The 11,452-nt window shown below is 59.0% G+C and overlaps 1 protein-coding gene across 1 annotated transcript; it reads left to right on the forward strand.

Moving 5' to 3' along the window:
- The first annotated feature begins 1,526 nt into the window (after positions 1–1,526).
- DLK2 (delta like non-canonical Notch ligand 2) lies at positions 1,527–10,596 on the forward strand. Its single transcript, XM_088524206.1, has 6 exons — positions 1,527–1,595; positions 3,927–4,028; positions 5,723–5,786; positions 8,181–8,311; positions 9,135–9,279; positions 9,785–10,596. The coding sequence occupies exons 2-6, from the start codon at positions 3,956–3,958 to the stop codon at positions 10,563–10,565; spliced, it is 1,194 nt and encodes a 397-aa protein (XP_088380332.1). The 5' UTR covers positions 1,527–1,595; positions 3,927–3,955; the 3' UTR covers positions 10,566–10,596.
- Positions 10,597–11,452: the final 856 nt, after the last annotated feature.

Raw genomic sequence — 11,452 nt, forward strand, 5'->3', positions numbered from 1 at the left:
TTTTACCTCTTCATCCAAGCCAGCTCTCACTCCATGGCCCGAGGTTCCCCTCCAGGAACACCAGCCTGGGGAAAGCCATGGGGAAAGCCACGTGTCCTGCTCCGTTCACCGCAATCTAGTCCCCGCTCCCTCTGCTGCAGCGCTCGTGTTGTGGATACACTTATCTGTGGGTACTGACACGCGGGCATCTCTGCAGGCGCGCTCCTATCTGCTCATTTAAATGCAAGTGCAGCGTCCCAAGGGTTTTCTTACACACATTTAACCGAGCAAGCTTTAATAAGTCGCATGCAGTGGCTGCAACATAGAGTTGTCAGTACCTGGTTGGATCCCGGCAGAGGAGTGTGAGAGCACTTGAGGATGCTGGCGGAGGTGGTGTCGTGTCTGGTGAAGTGGTTGGTGCTGGCAGTAGCATTTTAAGGAGGAGGTGAGGGTGAGGCTGAACAGCCTACACACTTATTGCAGGGCTGGTAGTGGGAACGTGGCCTCCAGTCGTGACTGGCAGAGCAAAGGGGGCAAGGCAGGATATCGCGGGGGTCAGAGGAGAAATTGGGTGCGTTTTTGCATGTTCTGCAGCAGCAGGAGCTGAGGGAGGCTTCTTGCTTTTTAAGAGATTTGGAGGAGCAGTGCTTTTCCCTCAGCCTCCCCCTCCTCCTTTTGCTGTAAGCCCCGGGTATCATCCTAAACGGGAGTTTGGAAGTAGGCTGAGCTGGATCTGAGGGACCAGAGCAGAAGAGTTGATGCGGAAGCAGGGAAAGCATCTCAGAATAGACCTGGGGCATGTCTGCCCCATAAATAGCCAAGGAGGTGACCAAACAGCCCGAGCAGCAGCAGGTTTGGGCCCATCTAGTCTCAGGTGGCACCTGATGGGGTGGCCTGGACAGGAGGTGACAGGTGAAGAACGGAATAGCGTTCCCAGCAGACTGGAGAGCAGGACAGACACAGGAAGGAGGCAGCTCCTCCAGCCAGAGCTGCTGATGCTACAGCCCAGGAGGTTTGTGTTGGTGAGCAATGGTGGATGTCGAAAACAGCAAACTTGGGAGCAGGGGGCGCAGGAAAGGGGAGGGAAAACGGCCGCTTGAGGTGAACTTGCAAGCCAGTTCAGGGCTGCTCGGACCGCTGAAGGTGCCAGAGCGACGGGGTCCTGCGAAGCGGCAGAAAGGCCGTGCAAGGTGAGGCGGGCGGGCGGGCGGCAGCTGTTCCTGCCCCGGCCGCCCTGCCGCGCCGCTCGCAGGCACCGGCGCCCGCGGCCTGCCCGGAGCGGCGGGAGGCGCCTCGGGAGCGCGGGGCAGCCCCGCCGCGGCCGCGCTGCCTCCGCGCGAGCGCAGCGAGGAGGCCCGCGGGGCAGCGCCGCAGGTGCCGCCGCGGGGCCGGGGCCGGGGCCGCGGGCGGGCCGGGGGGGCGGCGGGGCGGGCCGGGCGGCACCGGGATGAGCCGGCACACGCCGCCGCTGGCGGGCGGCCGCGGCGGGCGGAGCGGCGCGGGGCGGACACGCGGCAGCTCCGTGCGCAGCGCGGCGCCTGGCGAGCCCCGGCCATGGCCGCCCCCCGCCGCCGCCGCGCGCCGCGGTAGCCGCCCGACCCGCCGCCGTCGCCGAGGTGAGAGCAGCGCCCGCGGCGGCTCCGCGCCGCGCCGGGAGCGGGGGGGAGGCGGCACCGGCCCCCTGCGCCGCCGCCGCGCTGCGGCTCCGCCGGGCGGGGGGAAGAGCGGCGGCCTCGGGGCTGCGCGGGGCGGGGGGCCCGGGCGCGGCGGGGCCCCGGGCGGCTTCCCTCGGCACGTGGCATCCCCCGCGCTGCCGCCCGGGCGCATCCTGCGCGCGCCCGGGAGCCGCCGGCCGGGGGTCCCTGCTAGCGGCCAGCCCGCGGGGGCCCGTGGTAGCCCGCAGGCTGCGGAGGGCCTTGAACAGCCGCCAGAGCCGGGGAGCGGCTTTAGGAGCCGATAGCTGGGATGTTTCCTCACAGCCCCCAGCTAGGGAGTCCCTAATAGCCCCCAAGCAGGGGTCCTTTAACAGCCTCCAAGTGGAAGGGTCCCTGAGAGCCCCTCCCCATGTCCTTAGTACCCCCCTAGCCGAGTGCTGTCCCTGGTAGCCCCAGGCCTCACGAGGGCTACTCTAGGCATATCCCTAGTAGGCTCCAGTGTCCCTGGTATCCCAGAGCCCAGCCAGGCTGCAGAGGATGGGGAAGGCGGGAGCTTGCTCACGTTGCCAGCGCCGCATCCAGGCGCTATTTGCAGCCCTGCGAGGCGGCCGCGATGCCTCCTGTGTTCGGGGCGCCCCCGAGATGCCCCAGCACCTTGCCAGGGACCAGTGCTGGCTGCTCTGGGAACCATAGGAGTCCGCAAACGGGGTGGGGGCTATAGGGAACCTCAGGGGAAACGACCTTTCCAATGACACACAGCCCAAGGGTGAGCCGCTAACGGCCCCAGCAGGATGCCAACTGTTCAGCCTAAGCCCTAAATTATTTTATAAGTTTCGTAGGAATCACTTCGCCCGCCCCTGAAATGCAGCAGCTGTTCGGCACTGCCCAGCACTTTAGGACAGGAAGCGAAGGACGATCCTAGCAGTGCAGTTACAAAGGGATCGTGTGCAGGGAGGATGCGATGGTCTGTGCTGGCATCTGGCCAGGGTGGTGACAATAACATCCCGGAGCCCCCCCTGAAAACGCCACGTCCTTTGTAGGTGATGGGTTGCTCAGTGGAAAGATGCTTCTAGTAACGTCGTCACTTCAAATTCAGCGGGCGATTCGGGCTGGCCCAGGCAGGTCAAGCCCGTAGCAGGGATCCCTACGCCCCTTCCAGTAATAACTGTGTGTGTGTGGGGAGGCGTCTTTCCAAAATCTTAGAAGTCTTTCATGTAGGTGTTGGCCCAACACAACCTTCTGTAGCTTAAGAGTCAAGCCGAAAGTGGAATGGCCCCTGTCCATCACACCCACGCAGCTGGATGGAGTCTGCTCCCTACCCTCACCACTCTCCTCGCAGAGCTGCTTAACCCCTCCCATCTCATTACAGTAATATCCTTATGATACCACCCTAGAGGATCCTGCCCTTAACAAGCCCAGGGGGCTGAGAGGGAGTGAAGCGTTTCTAGAGAGTGTTTGATGTTACTTCGGGGGAGCAGGAGATGGCCGGAAAATAACCGGCTGCAGGAAGCCTGAGCTCATGGGATGCTCTGCAGGGCAGCTGGGGAAGAGGACTGCACCCGGCGAGAGGTGCGTGCTTGCCCCCGCTGCCGTGGGCTCCAGTGCCTCCTGCTTCACTCCCTGCCTTTGGAAATGCCACTTTGCGCACTGCTTTTTGCTGCTTGCCAGTCTGCTGGATCTACTCTGCCCAATGCCTCCCTGAGTCTAAGTGAGAGCCAAGGAGCTTCCCTACTTAGCTGTCGTCTCATTGGGGTTGCCAGCTGCAGCCCAATGTCAAGTGAGCAGGACATGACTCAAGTCACCGGCGGTGGAGCAGAGAGCAGCTTGCAGCGCTGCTTGGAAAGTAGCCTGGGCTGTCTATATGCACTTGAACATGCACTGGAGGAGCAGTAGGAGGTGGGGGCTTTGCTTAGAATGAAGCTGAGGTCCCACTGATCTGGGAAGGGAAATAAAGGTCCCCACAGCTGGGCTGGTGTTTCCAAGGGCTTGTGCTCTGTGGACAAGCTAGCAGGGGTGGGTTCTCCAAGCTGTGCTGTGACAGCTAGGGTTTCTGTACACCCAGGACTGTAATTCTCCTGTGTACAATTTTGAAAGGCTTTTTGGTACTTAATGCTCTAGTGTTGCCTTAGAGGAAGGAGCGTGGAAAGACAAAGAAAGGAGAACAGTGATAAGTCCCTGCAAAACTGGATGTTTCAAATCACTCCCAGGTTGTGCGAAGGAAGGGGACACGTCAAGAGAAGCTGCTGCATGAGCCAGGAGATTTTTCTGAGCTTGCTGTTTTTAACCCTGCAGGTGTTCATCTCGGTGGGGCCTCGCTGACCATGCTCAGGAGCTTCTGTCTCCAGCTCATGTCCTTGGTTTGGATTCTCTTGGCCCATCACCAGCTTGCACAAGGTGCGTCTCTATAGAAACACATCCCTCTGGCCTGTGTGCACCGTTCTAAGCCTGCCCTGGGCATTGCTGAAGTCTCCTCAGATCACCATGCAAAACAGAGCTGGCAGATCTGCAAGACCAGAAAATGTTACTTGGTCATCTGGCACCTAAGGAGTAACTGGTGACAACTGGAGAGCCCCTGCTCTCGTGCCCATAGGGCTCACAGCACCTGAGCAGAGCGGTACTGAGAGAAGTTCTGCTGCTCTCTCCCTCAGCTACAGCAAACATCCCTGAATGGATGGGCTTGTTTGGAGAGACTGGGAAGAGGGGTAAGAAGGTCCCAAAACTAATCAGCTAATCTGGATCTTGTGAGGCAAAATCTCTTCCCAAAGATGAGTGTTGATTTCCCAAAGCTGTCACAAGGAGAAAAATAGTTACAAATAGGAAAGAGAGTGATATGCAGGCTTGGGTTGAGCAGTCCCAAGATGCTGCTCCTGATTTGTGGTGACCTGTTTCAGCAGGCTCCTGTCCTGAGCAGGTAGAGCGCATCGCCTCGGTCCTGCTAAGGCTCTAGCAGGCACATTAGGGTGTTCCTGCCCTGCTGCCAATCCAGCGTGCAGCATTGCTTGGGCAAGGCCTGAGTGCTCCCCGTGGTGTGGTGACTCCAACCTGCTCCAGTCGAGGATGGAGGAGCCAAACCATGCAAGACCTTTCGTTTCCTGGGACTGGTCTGGGATCATGCTGGGCTCCAATGAAAACCCCTTATTTCCTGGTTTTCTCCAACACTACTGCCCACGTTGTCTGATGGTTTCCCAGCAAGGCTTCCCAGCACAAGGAATGCTCCCGTCTTCGTATTCTTGCCAGAATGACAAGACCCAGGAGGGTGGCTGAGGCACCTGCACCTTCTTCTGGGGGCCCAGAGTGAGCCCCAGGGCAGCTGGATGGAGACAGCTCTGTGCGGGGCTGAGACAGGAGCAGGGGCCTGGGGAGAGGGGACGGTGGGGATGAAAGCAGACACCTGGCTGGAGAAAGCAGGCCAGCCGAGCAGCGGATGAGATGCGGCAGGGCCAGGCCACGGCTCAGTTACACCTTCTGTGGCTTTTAAATAAATAAACAGAACTAGATACCTGGCCTGTTGTTATGTTCTGTTCCTGTTTTGCTCTCTGCGATGCAGAGCGAGCGCTTGCAGCTTGGTCGTGCCAGAAAATAGGAGCACTTACTTGTCAGCCTTGTTCAGATAGCTGGCAATGGGCACATCCTGGGAGAGAAAGAGGCCACTAACCCGTCCTTGCCCCAACACCTCTCATCTCTGGAAGGATCTCAGCTGAAGGACAGTGGGACAAACGTCCCAGGCAGGGTTAGGCCTTGTTACACAGGGCACAATCCGCAGCTCTGACCAGGAGGGCCTGAAGGCTGAGGGAGGCAGCAAATAGGTGATGGGGGATCATCAGAGACCGGACAGTTTGGAACGCTGTCCTGTTGTTGCTGCTCACGTAACTGCAAAATCTTCCTCTCTCATGTGGTACACAGCAATTAAAAACGAGGTCCTTGGCATAGTAGTACTGGTGGAAGGGCAGATTGACTGCTTAAATTAGGAAACAAAAGGTATTACAGCATTCAGGTCCTGGTGGCTATGGGCCAGCAGGGGCACGAGCAGAGCTGGCATCATGTACTGCCCCTGATTAACGTGACTTCCCCTATCCCCTGCCTTGCAGGTGATGACTGCAGTGAGCGCTGTAATCTTGCCCACGGCTGCTGTGACCAAGATGGCAAGTGCAGGTATGGCTCGTCCTTGGACCCCACTCTTGGTGCTCCCGGCGGGAACTGTTCTCCTTAGACACTGCCTTCCCAGTTCCTACACCCCTTCTCTCTCAGCTTAGGTACCTCCTGCTCTGCACACCCACACCTCAGAGAGCCACTGGCTCTGCTGTCTTTGGCCTTATGCCAGGGGCTAATGGGATAGGAAATTTTGGTCCCTCCGTCCCTTGGTGATGGACTTCAGTGCTCCCAGGGTCTCCTCACCACTACAGCAATTGACATCGTTCTGCCAGACCCACTCAGTCCTGGCAGTCTGCGCAGGAGTGTAGACAGCACTGCTGCACATCCGTCATGGGAGGGAAACTTGAGGCTCACATGGGTTGGGAAAGGACATCAGACAACAGAGCAGGTTTAGACGAGACCCGGCCTTTGGCCTCCTCACTGTTTGAGATGAGATGCTCTCCCTGGGAGCATGGGACGGAAGAGCTGCCAGCATACAAGGAAATGTCTGAGGGCATCAGCAGCCTGAAGAGTGACTCTTAGAGACAACAGATGGGGATCTCCAGATATTTTTATGAAGGCTATGCCAGGAGGTTGGCGGGCCTTGCTGGCCTGCCAAAGAGCAGCCCATGTGCCCCCACAACCCAGCTCTGTCCCTGAGCAAGAGTGTGTGGGTGATCCCTGGCCTCCCAGCTCCAGCGGGGACCAGATCATGGGATCCAGATCCCATGAGACCAAGCTCAGAGCCTGTCCCTTGCTGCAGCCAGTGACACAACAGTGCTGCCCAGGAGGCCTCTGTCCCTTGGTCCTGTGCAGGCTGCTAGATGCTGCTGCCCAGAGCCTGATCCCGCAGGGCAGCCCTGAAAGCAGCAGCCTGGCCCGGGTGCCTCTGCCCCGCAGCAAGGAGCTGGGCAGGCTGCTTGCTTACACGCCGTTGTTCTCCTCCCTGGGGCATGCTCAGCTCCTCTCACAGCGGGGCCTGGCAGCACCATTCCTGGCTCGTTTGTTCTCGCCCAAAGGAACAGATGTGGCTTTGCAGTGCCAGCTGGGGAGCTCGGGCCAGGACATCTGCACAGCACGTGGCCCTGGCTGCACCGGCCACCCCTCAGAGCCCATCTCTGTTCCTGCTGGCCTCCTGGCTGCAGCTGCTGGGGGCTGGCTCCTCCTCAGTCCCAGCTGTGGCTGCAGGAGGGGGTGCAAAGCCCAAGGCAAGATGCTGCTCCGTTTGAAGGGGTGGGTGGCCTGGTTGCTGGTTATTCTGGTGGAGATGAGCGTGCAAGTTGCTGCTCCAGATTTCAGGCCTCCAGAGCACGTCCTGAGTCTTTCAGCAGCAACTCATTGAAACCATCCCCCAACAGGAGCCTTCTCTGCTAACCTGGCCCCCTCCCTTCAGCTTGTAGGGTTGGTTCTTCTCCCTCGAAAAGGGGAGCCCAGGTCTCCTGTTCCCCTGCTGCAGTATACGGGCACCTTAAGGTAGAGCTGTCTCTCAGATCTGAAATACCAATGTATTTTGCCCGATTCTATCTGTATCTCTTCCATTCCTGTCAAAGAGTCTGTTTTTTGTTTGTTTGTTTGTTTTTCTTTTTTTTTCTTCTTACCATTCTCCCCATCTCTTGAGAAGAGTCTGTTTTTTGTTTGTTTGTTTGTTTTTCTTTTTTTTTTCTTCTTACCATTCTCCCCATCTCTTGAGAACAAGCTACTGTTACAATAGCCAGTCCCAGCTGCTGAAGTGCAGCCTCTGAGCAGCCTGGCAACGCTGCAATCACCTGTGCATCTTGCTAAAATGAGCCCTAGCCAGGAAAATACAGCCCGTTGCTTACTATGAGGACCACATTGTCCTTGTTAGGTTTAATTTTTCCCTGTTTGGAGTCTAGCCTTTGTTCCATGTGGTGCCAAATGCATCTCCACTCAGCTCTGCTTCCATGGAGGTGCCCTTTTTTTCTCACCTCATTATCACTTCCTTTCCCCGTTGGAGCTGGCAGGTCTAAGGGCAGGGAGACCAGTGGAGCAGCAGCTTTGCTTTACTTCCAGTCGTTGTCACTGAACCACTCGCCTGGGTCGGGGTCCAACCATCGTGTGCGGCCGGGATTGCTTTTCCCATCACACTTCCCCAGCGAGTTTGTAGATGAGGATATCAGTATGTCAGTGACATCAAGCAGGGCTCCGCAGCTGGATTACCACGCACTTTACAGGAAAAATCATGTGGACAAATTATAATGAAAGCAGCCAGTATGAAACATACAGTCCTTGGGGGCATGTTCCTGCTTTCCCTTAGGGAGATGTCAGTAAGAACCTCCTTGGGAGGAGGGGGCCAGCAGGTTCGTGGGGCTCCCTGGGAGTATTTCCCAGCGTCTGGCACAGCGAGCCAGCCCGTGGCGAGGCTGCGTCAGGCTGCCCTGTCCTGTCCTCCTGCAGGTGCGATCCAGGCTGGGAGGGTGAGTACTGCGAGGAGTGCGTGCGCATGCCAGGCTGCCTCCACGGCACGTGCCACCAGCCCTGGCAGTGCATCTGTCACAGCGGCTGGGCCGGCAAGTTCTGTGACAAAGGTGAGTCCCGGGCCGGGCTTGGGACGGGGCACAGGTGGCCGGGACACTGCGCAGGAGGCAGAGGGGTGACAAGGGGCGGGTTTCACCGGAGCCCATTCGCTGAGGTGCTGCCTTCCTCTCTGCGGGGCTGAGGGCAGAAGCCACTGCACTCGCGTGGATGGTGGGGACGGACACAGCCGGAAGCAACACCAGTGATGCCGGCTGCCAGGGAGACGAGGTGTCCCCCGAGTCAGCTGGGACCATCCCTTTTCCCTTCTGCAAAAGAGGCCAGGCTGCCAGGACCTGCTCCCTGGCTCCGTGGCAAGAGGTGCCGTAGCTCCGACCAGCCTCAGGAAATGGAGCGAATGAACTCATTGCTTTTCCCACGCCACGCTTGGGCTCCAGGCAGCACCTCCCGCTTCCCCCGGGGCTTCCTGCCTTCAGCAGGTGGCCAGCGAGGTCCCCTTGCGTGGCCGGGAGGCAATGTCCCCGCGTAGCTTCCGCGCGTGCCCGCAGCGGTTCTGTGCCGGCCCCACGCGGCGCGCGTGGCGCAGCCTGCAGCTCCTCGCGTCATGCAGGCTTGCAGGGTGACAGGGGAGGCCTCGCTCCCTATGCAACCCCGAGTCTGTGCCGTACCCAGCAATGCTGAAACATTTGCAAACTAGCTGGGAAGTGCCATGTACGCACAGCATTTCTGCTGCTGCAGTGTGTGTTAGAGGAGAGGGGAAAGGAGAGAAACTGCTGCCATTTCTCAATCCCCCTGAGTTTGATGGGCTGTGTCAGTAGTGAATTGGCCACATCGCCCTCTTTTTCTTACTAACCCTGTCTTTTTCTTTCCCCTCAGACATACACATCTGCGAGCACCAGTCCCCATGCCAGAACGGGGCTCAGTGCATTTATGACCGAGACGGGGAGTATTCCTGCCTGTGTCCAGAAGGCTTCCATGGGAAGGACTGCGAGATGAAGACAGGGCCATGTGAGAAGGCAGGGTGAGACACAGCAGCAGGGGCAGGGCAGGGCAGGCAGCGAGATTAAGGCAGCCGTAGTGCCAGGCCAGGTGCTGCCAAGCAAGCAGTGCCCCAGCTTGGCTCAGTACCGGTGGATTTCCTGCATTAATGGAGTTAAGGCTCGGCCTGCTGCCCTGTACAGTCCTACTGGGGCAGGGACCGTGCTGTGATCTGAACAGATGCCCATCCCTTGTCACTGCTAACGTAGTGACTTGGTATCAGTCACGCATTCAGGGATCAGCAGCAGGGCCCGTTTCCTCTTCATACTGTTTGCCTTAAGCCTCTTCCTGGCGGTCAGCAGGCCTGTGCATGGCGAGGTCCTTTGGGGGACCAGCTCACATGGGGAGATGCCACCTCCTGCCCATGCTTCTCTGTAGGAAGGGCTGTCCTGCCCACACACAGCCGGAGCAGCTGTATTTGCCTCCGCAGGGCAGGGAATGCTGCGTGCTCTCCAGGCCTGCAACCCATCCTTGCTCTCTCTGCACAGGTCTCCGTGCAAGAACGGAGGGCAGTGTCAAGACGAGAACGGCTTCGCCAGCAACTTCACCTGCCGGTGCCTCGCTGGCTTCGTGGGCGCTCTCTGCGAGACCGATGTGGACGACTGCCTCATGCGTCCCTGTGCCAATGGTGCCACCTGCCATGACGGGATCAACCGCTTCTCTTGCCAGTGCCAGGTGGGCTTCGAAGGGCGTTTCTGCACCATCAACATCAACGACTGTGCCAGCCAGCCGTGCAAAAATGGGGCAAAGTGTTATGACCGCATCAACGACTACGACTGCTTGTGTCCTGACCGTTTTACGGGCAAAACCTGCGAGATCCCCATCCCCGAGCCCACCTGGGCTCCCCCCTACCACCCAGCGAACCACGAGAGCGTCATCATCGTCATGAGAAGCACCACGAGCGAGATGCCAGGGGTAACTCAGCTGGAGCCTGTCAGGACTGTGGTCACGGGGCGACGTGTGGCCAACCACAGCGAGAAAGTGCCAGGGGGAGGGCTGTTGAAAATCTCTGTGAAAGAGGTGGTGACCCAGCGGGACTCCGGGCTGAGCGAGGCCCAGCTGGTGACGGTGCTGGTGTTTGGGATACTCACGGCAGTGCTGGTCCTCATCACCGTCCTCTTAATTTTGAGGAACTGGCATAGGGGGCGTCAGAGGTCAAACTGGTGCCAAAGCCCTTCGCAGGCTGCGAGGAAGCTCCAAGACCAGGAGTGCCAGGTGGGCATGTTAAACACAGTGCTGATCGAGCCCAGAAAAACGACTGAGCTGTGAGGACTCTCAGAGCCAGGCCCTGGCTGGCCATCGTGCCGGCAGCCCCCTCGAACTGCACCCCGGGGAGCTGCTCTGCTGCAAACGGGGCAGCGAGGAAGGGCTCCAGGCCAGCGAACACATGGACGAGGCCCTGCAGCGTTGAGTGTGGTGTCCTGGCCCTGCTGGGGCTGAGCCGCCTGCCCCGCGCTGGCACGGCCAGCGCCACGGGGATGCGAAGGCCAGGCCAGCCCCGTGGCGGCTGGTGCTGCCCCAGGCGTGCTCAGAAGTGGGGCTGGGAGCGATGGAGAAGGGGTGGCCTCTTCACCAACCCAAAGTCTGCCAGGCCCTCTGAATTTGTCTCTGTGATGCTGGAAGCAGCTTTGCCCTGTTGCTTGGGGATGTTTCTTCTGGGGCCTTTGAGCTCTTTATGCCTGCATGGGCCTCCTCGGCAGGGCATCTCCCAGCTGCTCCTGGAGGCTGCAGCTTGTGCATTTTGGATGCCACGCGCCCAGGCAGGGAGCGAACGCCCTCGCTCCGTGGCTTTGCAGTTCCATGAGCCCATTGGAAGCAGCTCTGGTGGCTACTTGAGACCCTCTCATGCCCTTTTTCTGCCTGTGTGATGCCCTCTCCTCTTGCTGTTGGATTTGGGCTTACAAACACATTCTGTACCTTCCTCCTGATGATCTACATGTCTTCTCCCCTACCTACTGAGCTGTCCTGTCTGGTCCATCTCCAAATGACAAAAGCTCCCTCTCCACTCCAGCACGTGCTTCCACTTCACCGTTTGCTGATGGGGGACTGTGGGGCCCCTTCTCCCTGGGGTCCTCAGGGCTTGAGCTGGTCCTCCTCACATGTCCTCGCAGGTGAAACTGGAGATGGACAAGGCTGGAGATGTGCCGGGGGTTGGG

The sequence above is a fragment of the Tinamus guttatus genome, unplaced genomic scaffold (assembly GCF_059628265.1).
Source record: "Tinamus guttatus ecotype Peru unplaced genomic scaffold, ASM5962826v1 Tinamus_guttatus_pri_ptg000208l, whole genome shotgun sequence".
NCBI classification, from domain to species: domain Eukaryota; kingdom Metazoa; phylum Chordata; class Aves; order Tinamiformes; family Tinamidae; genus Tinamus; species Tinamus guttatus.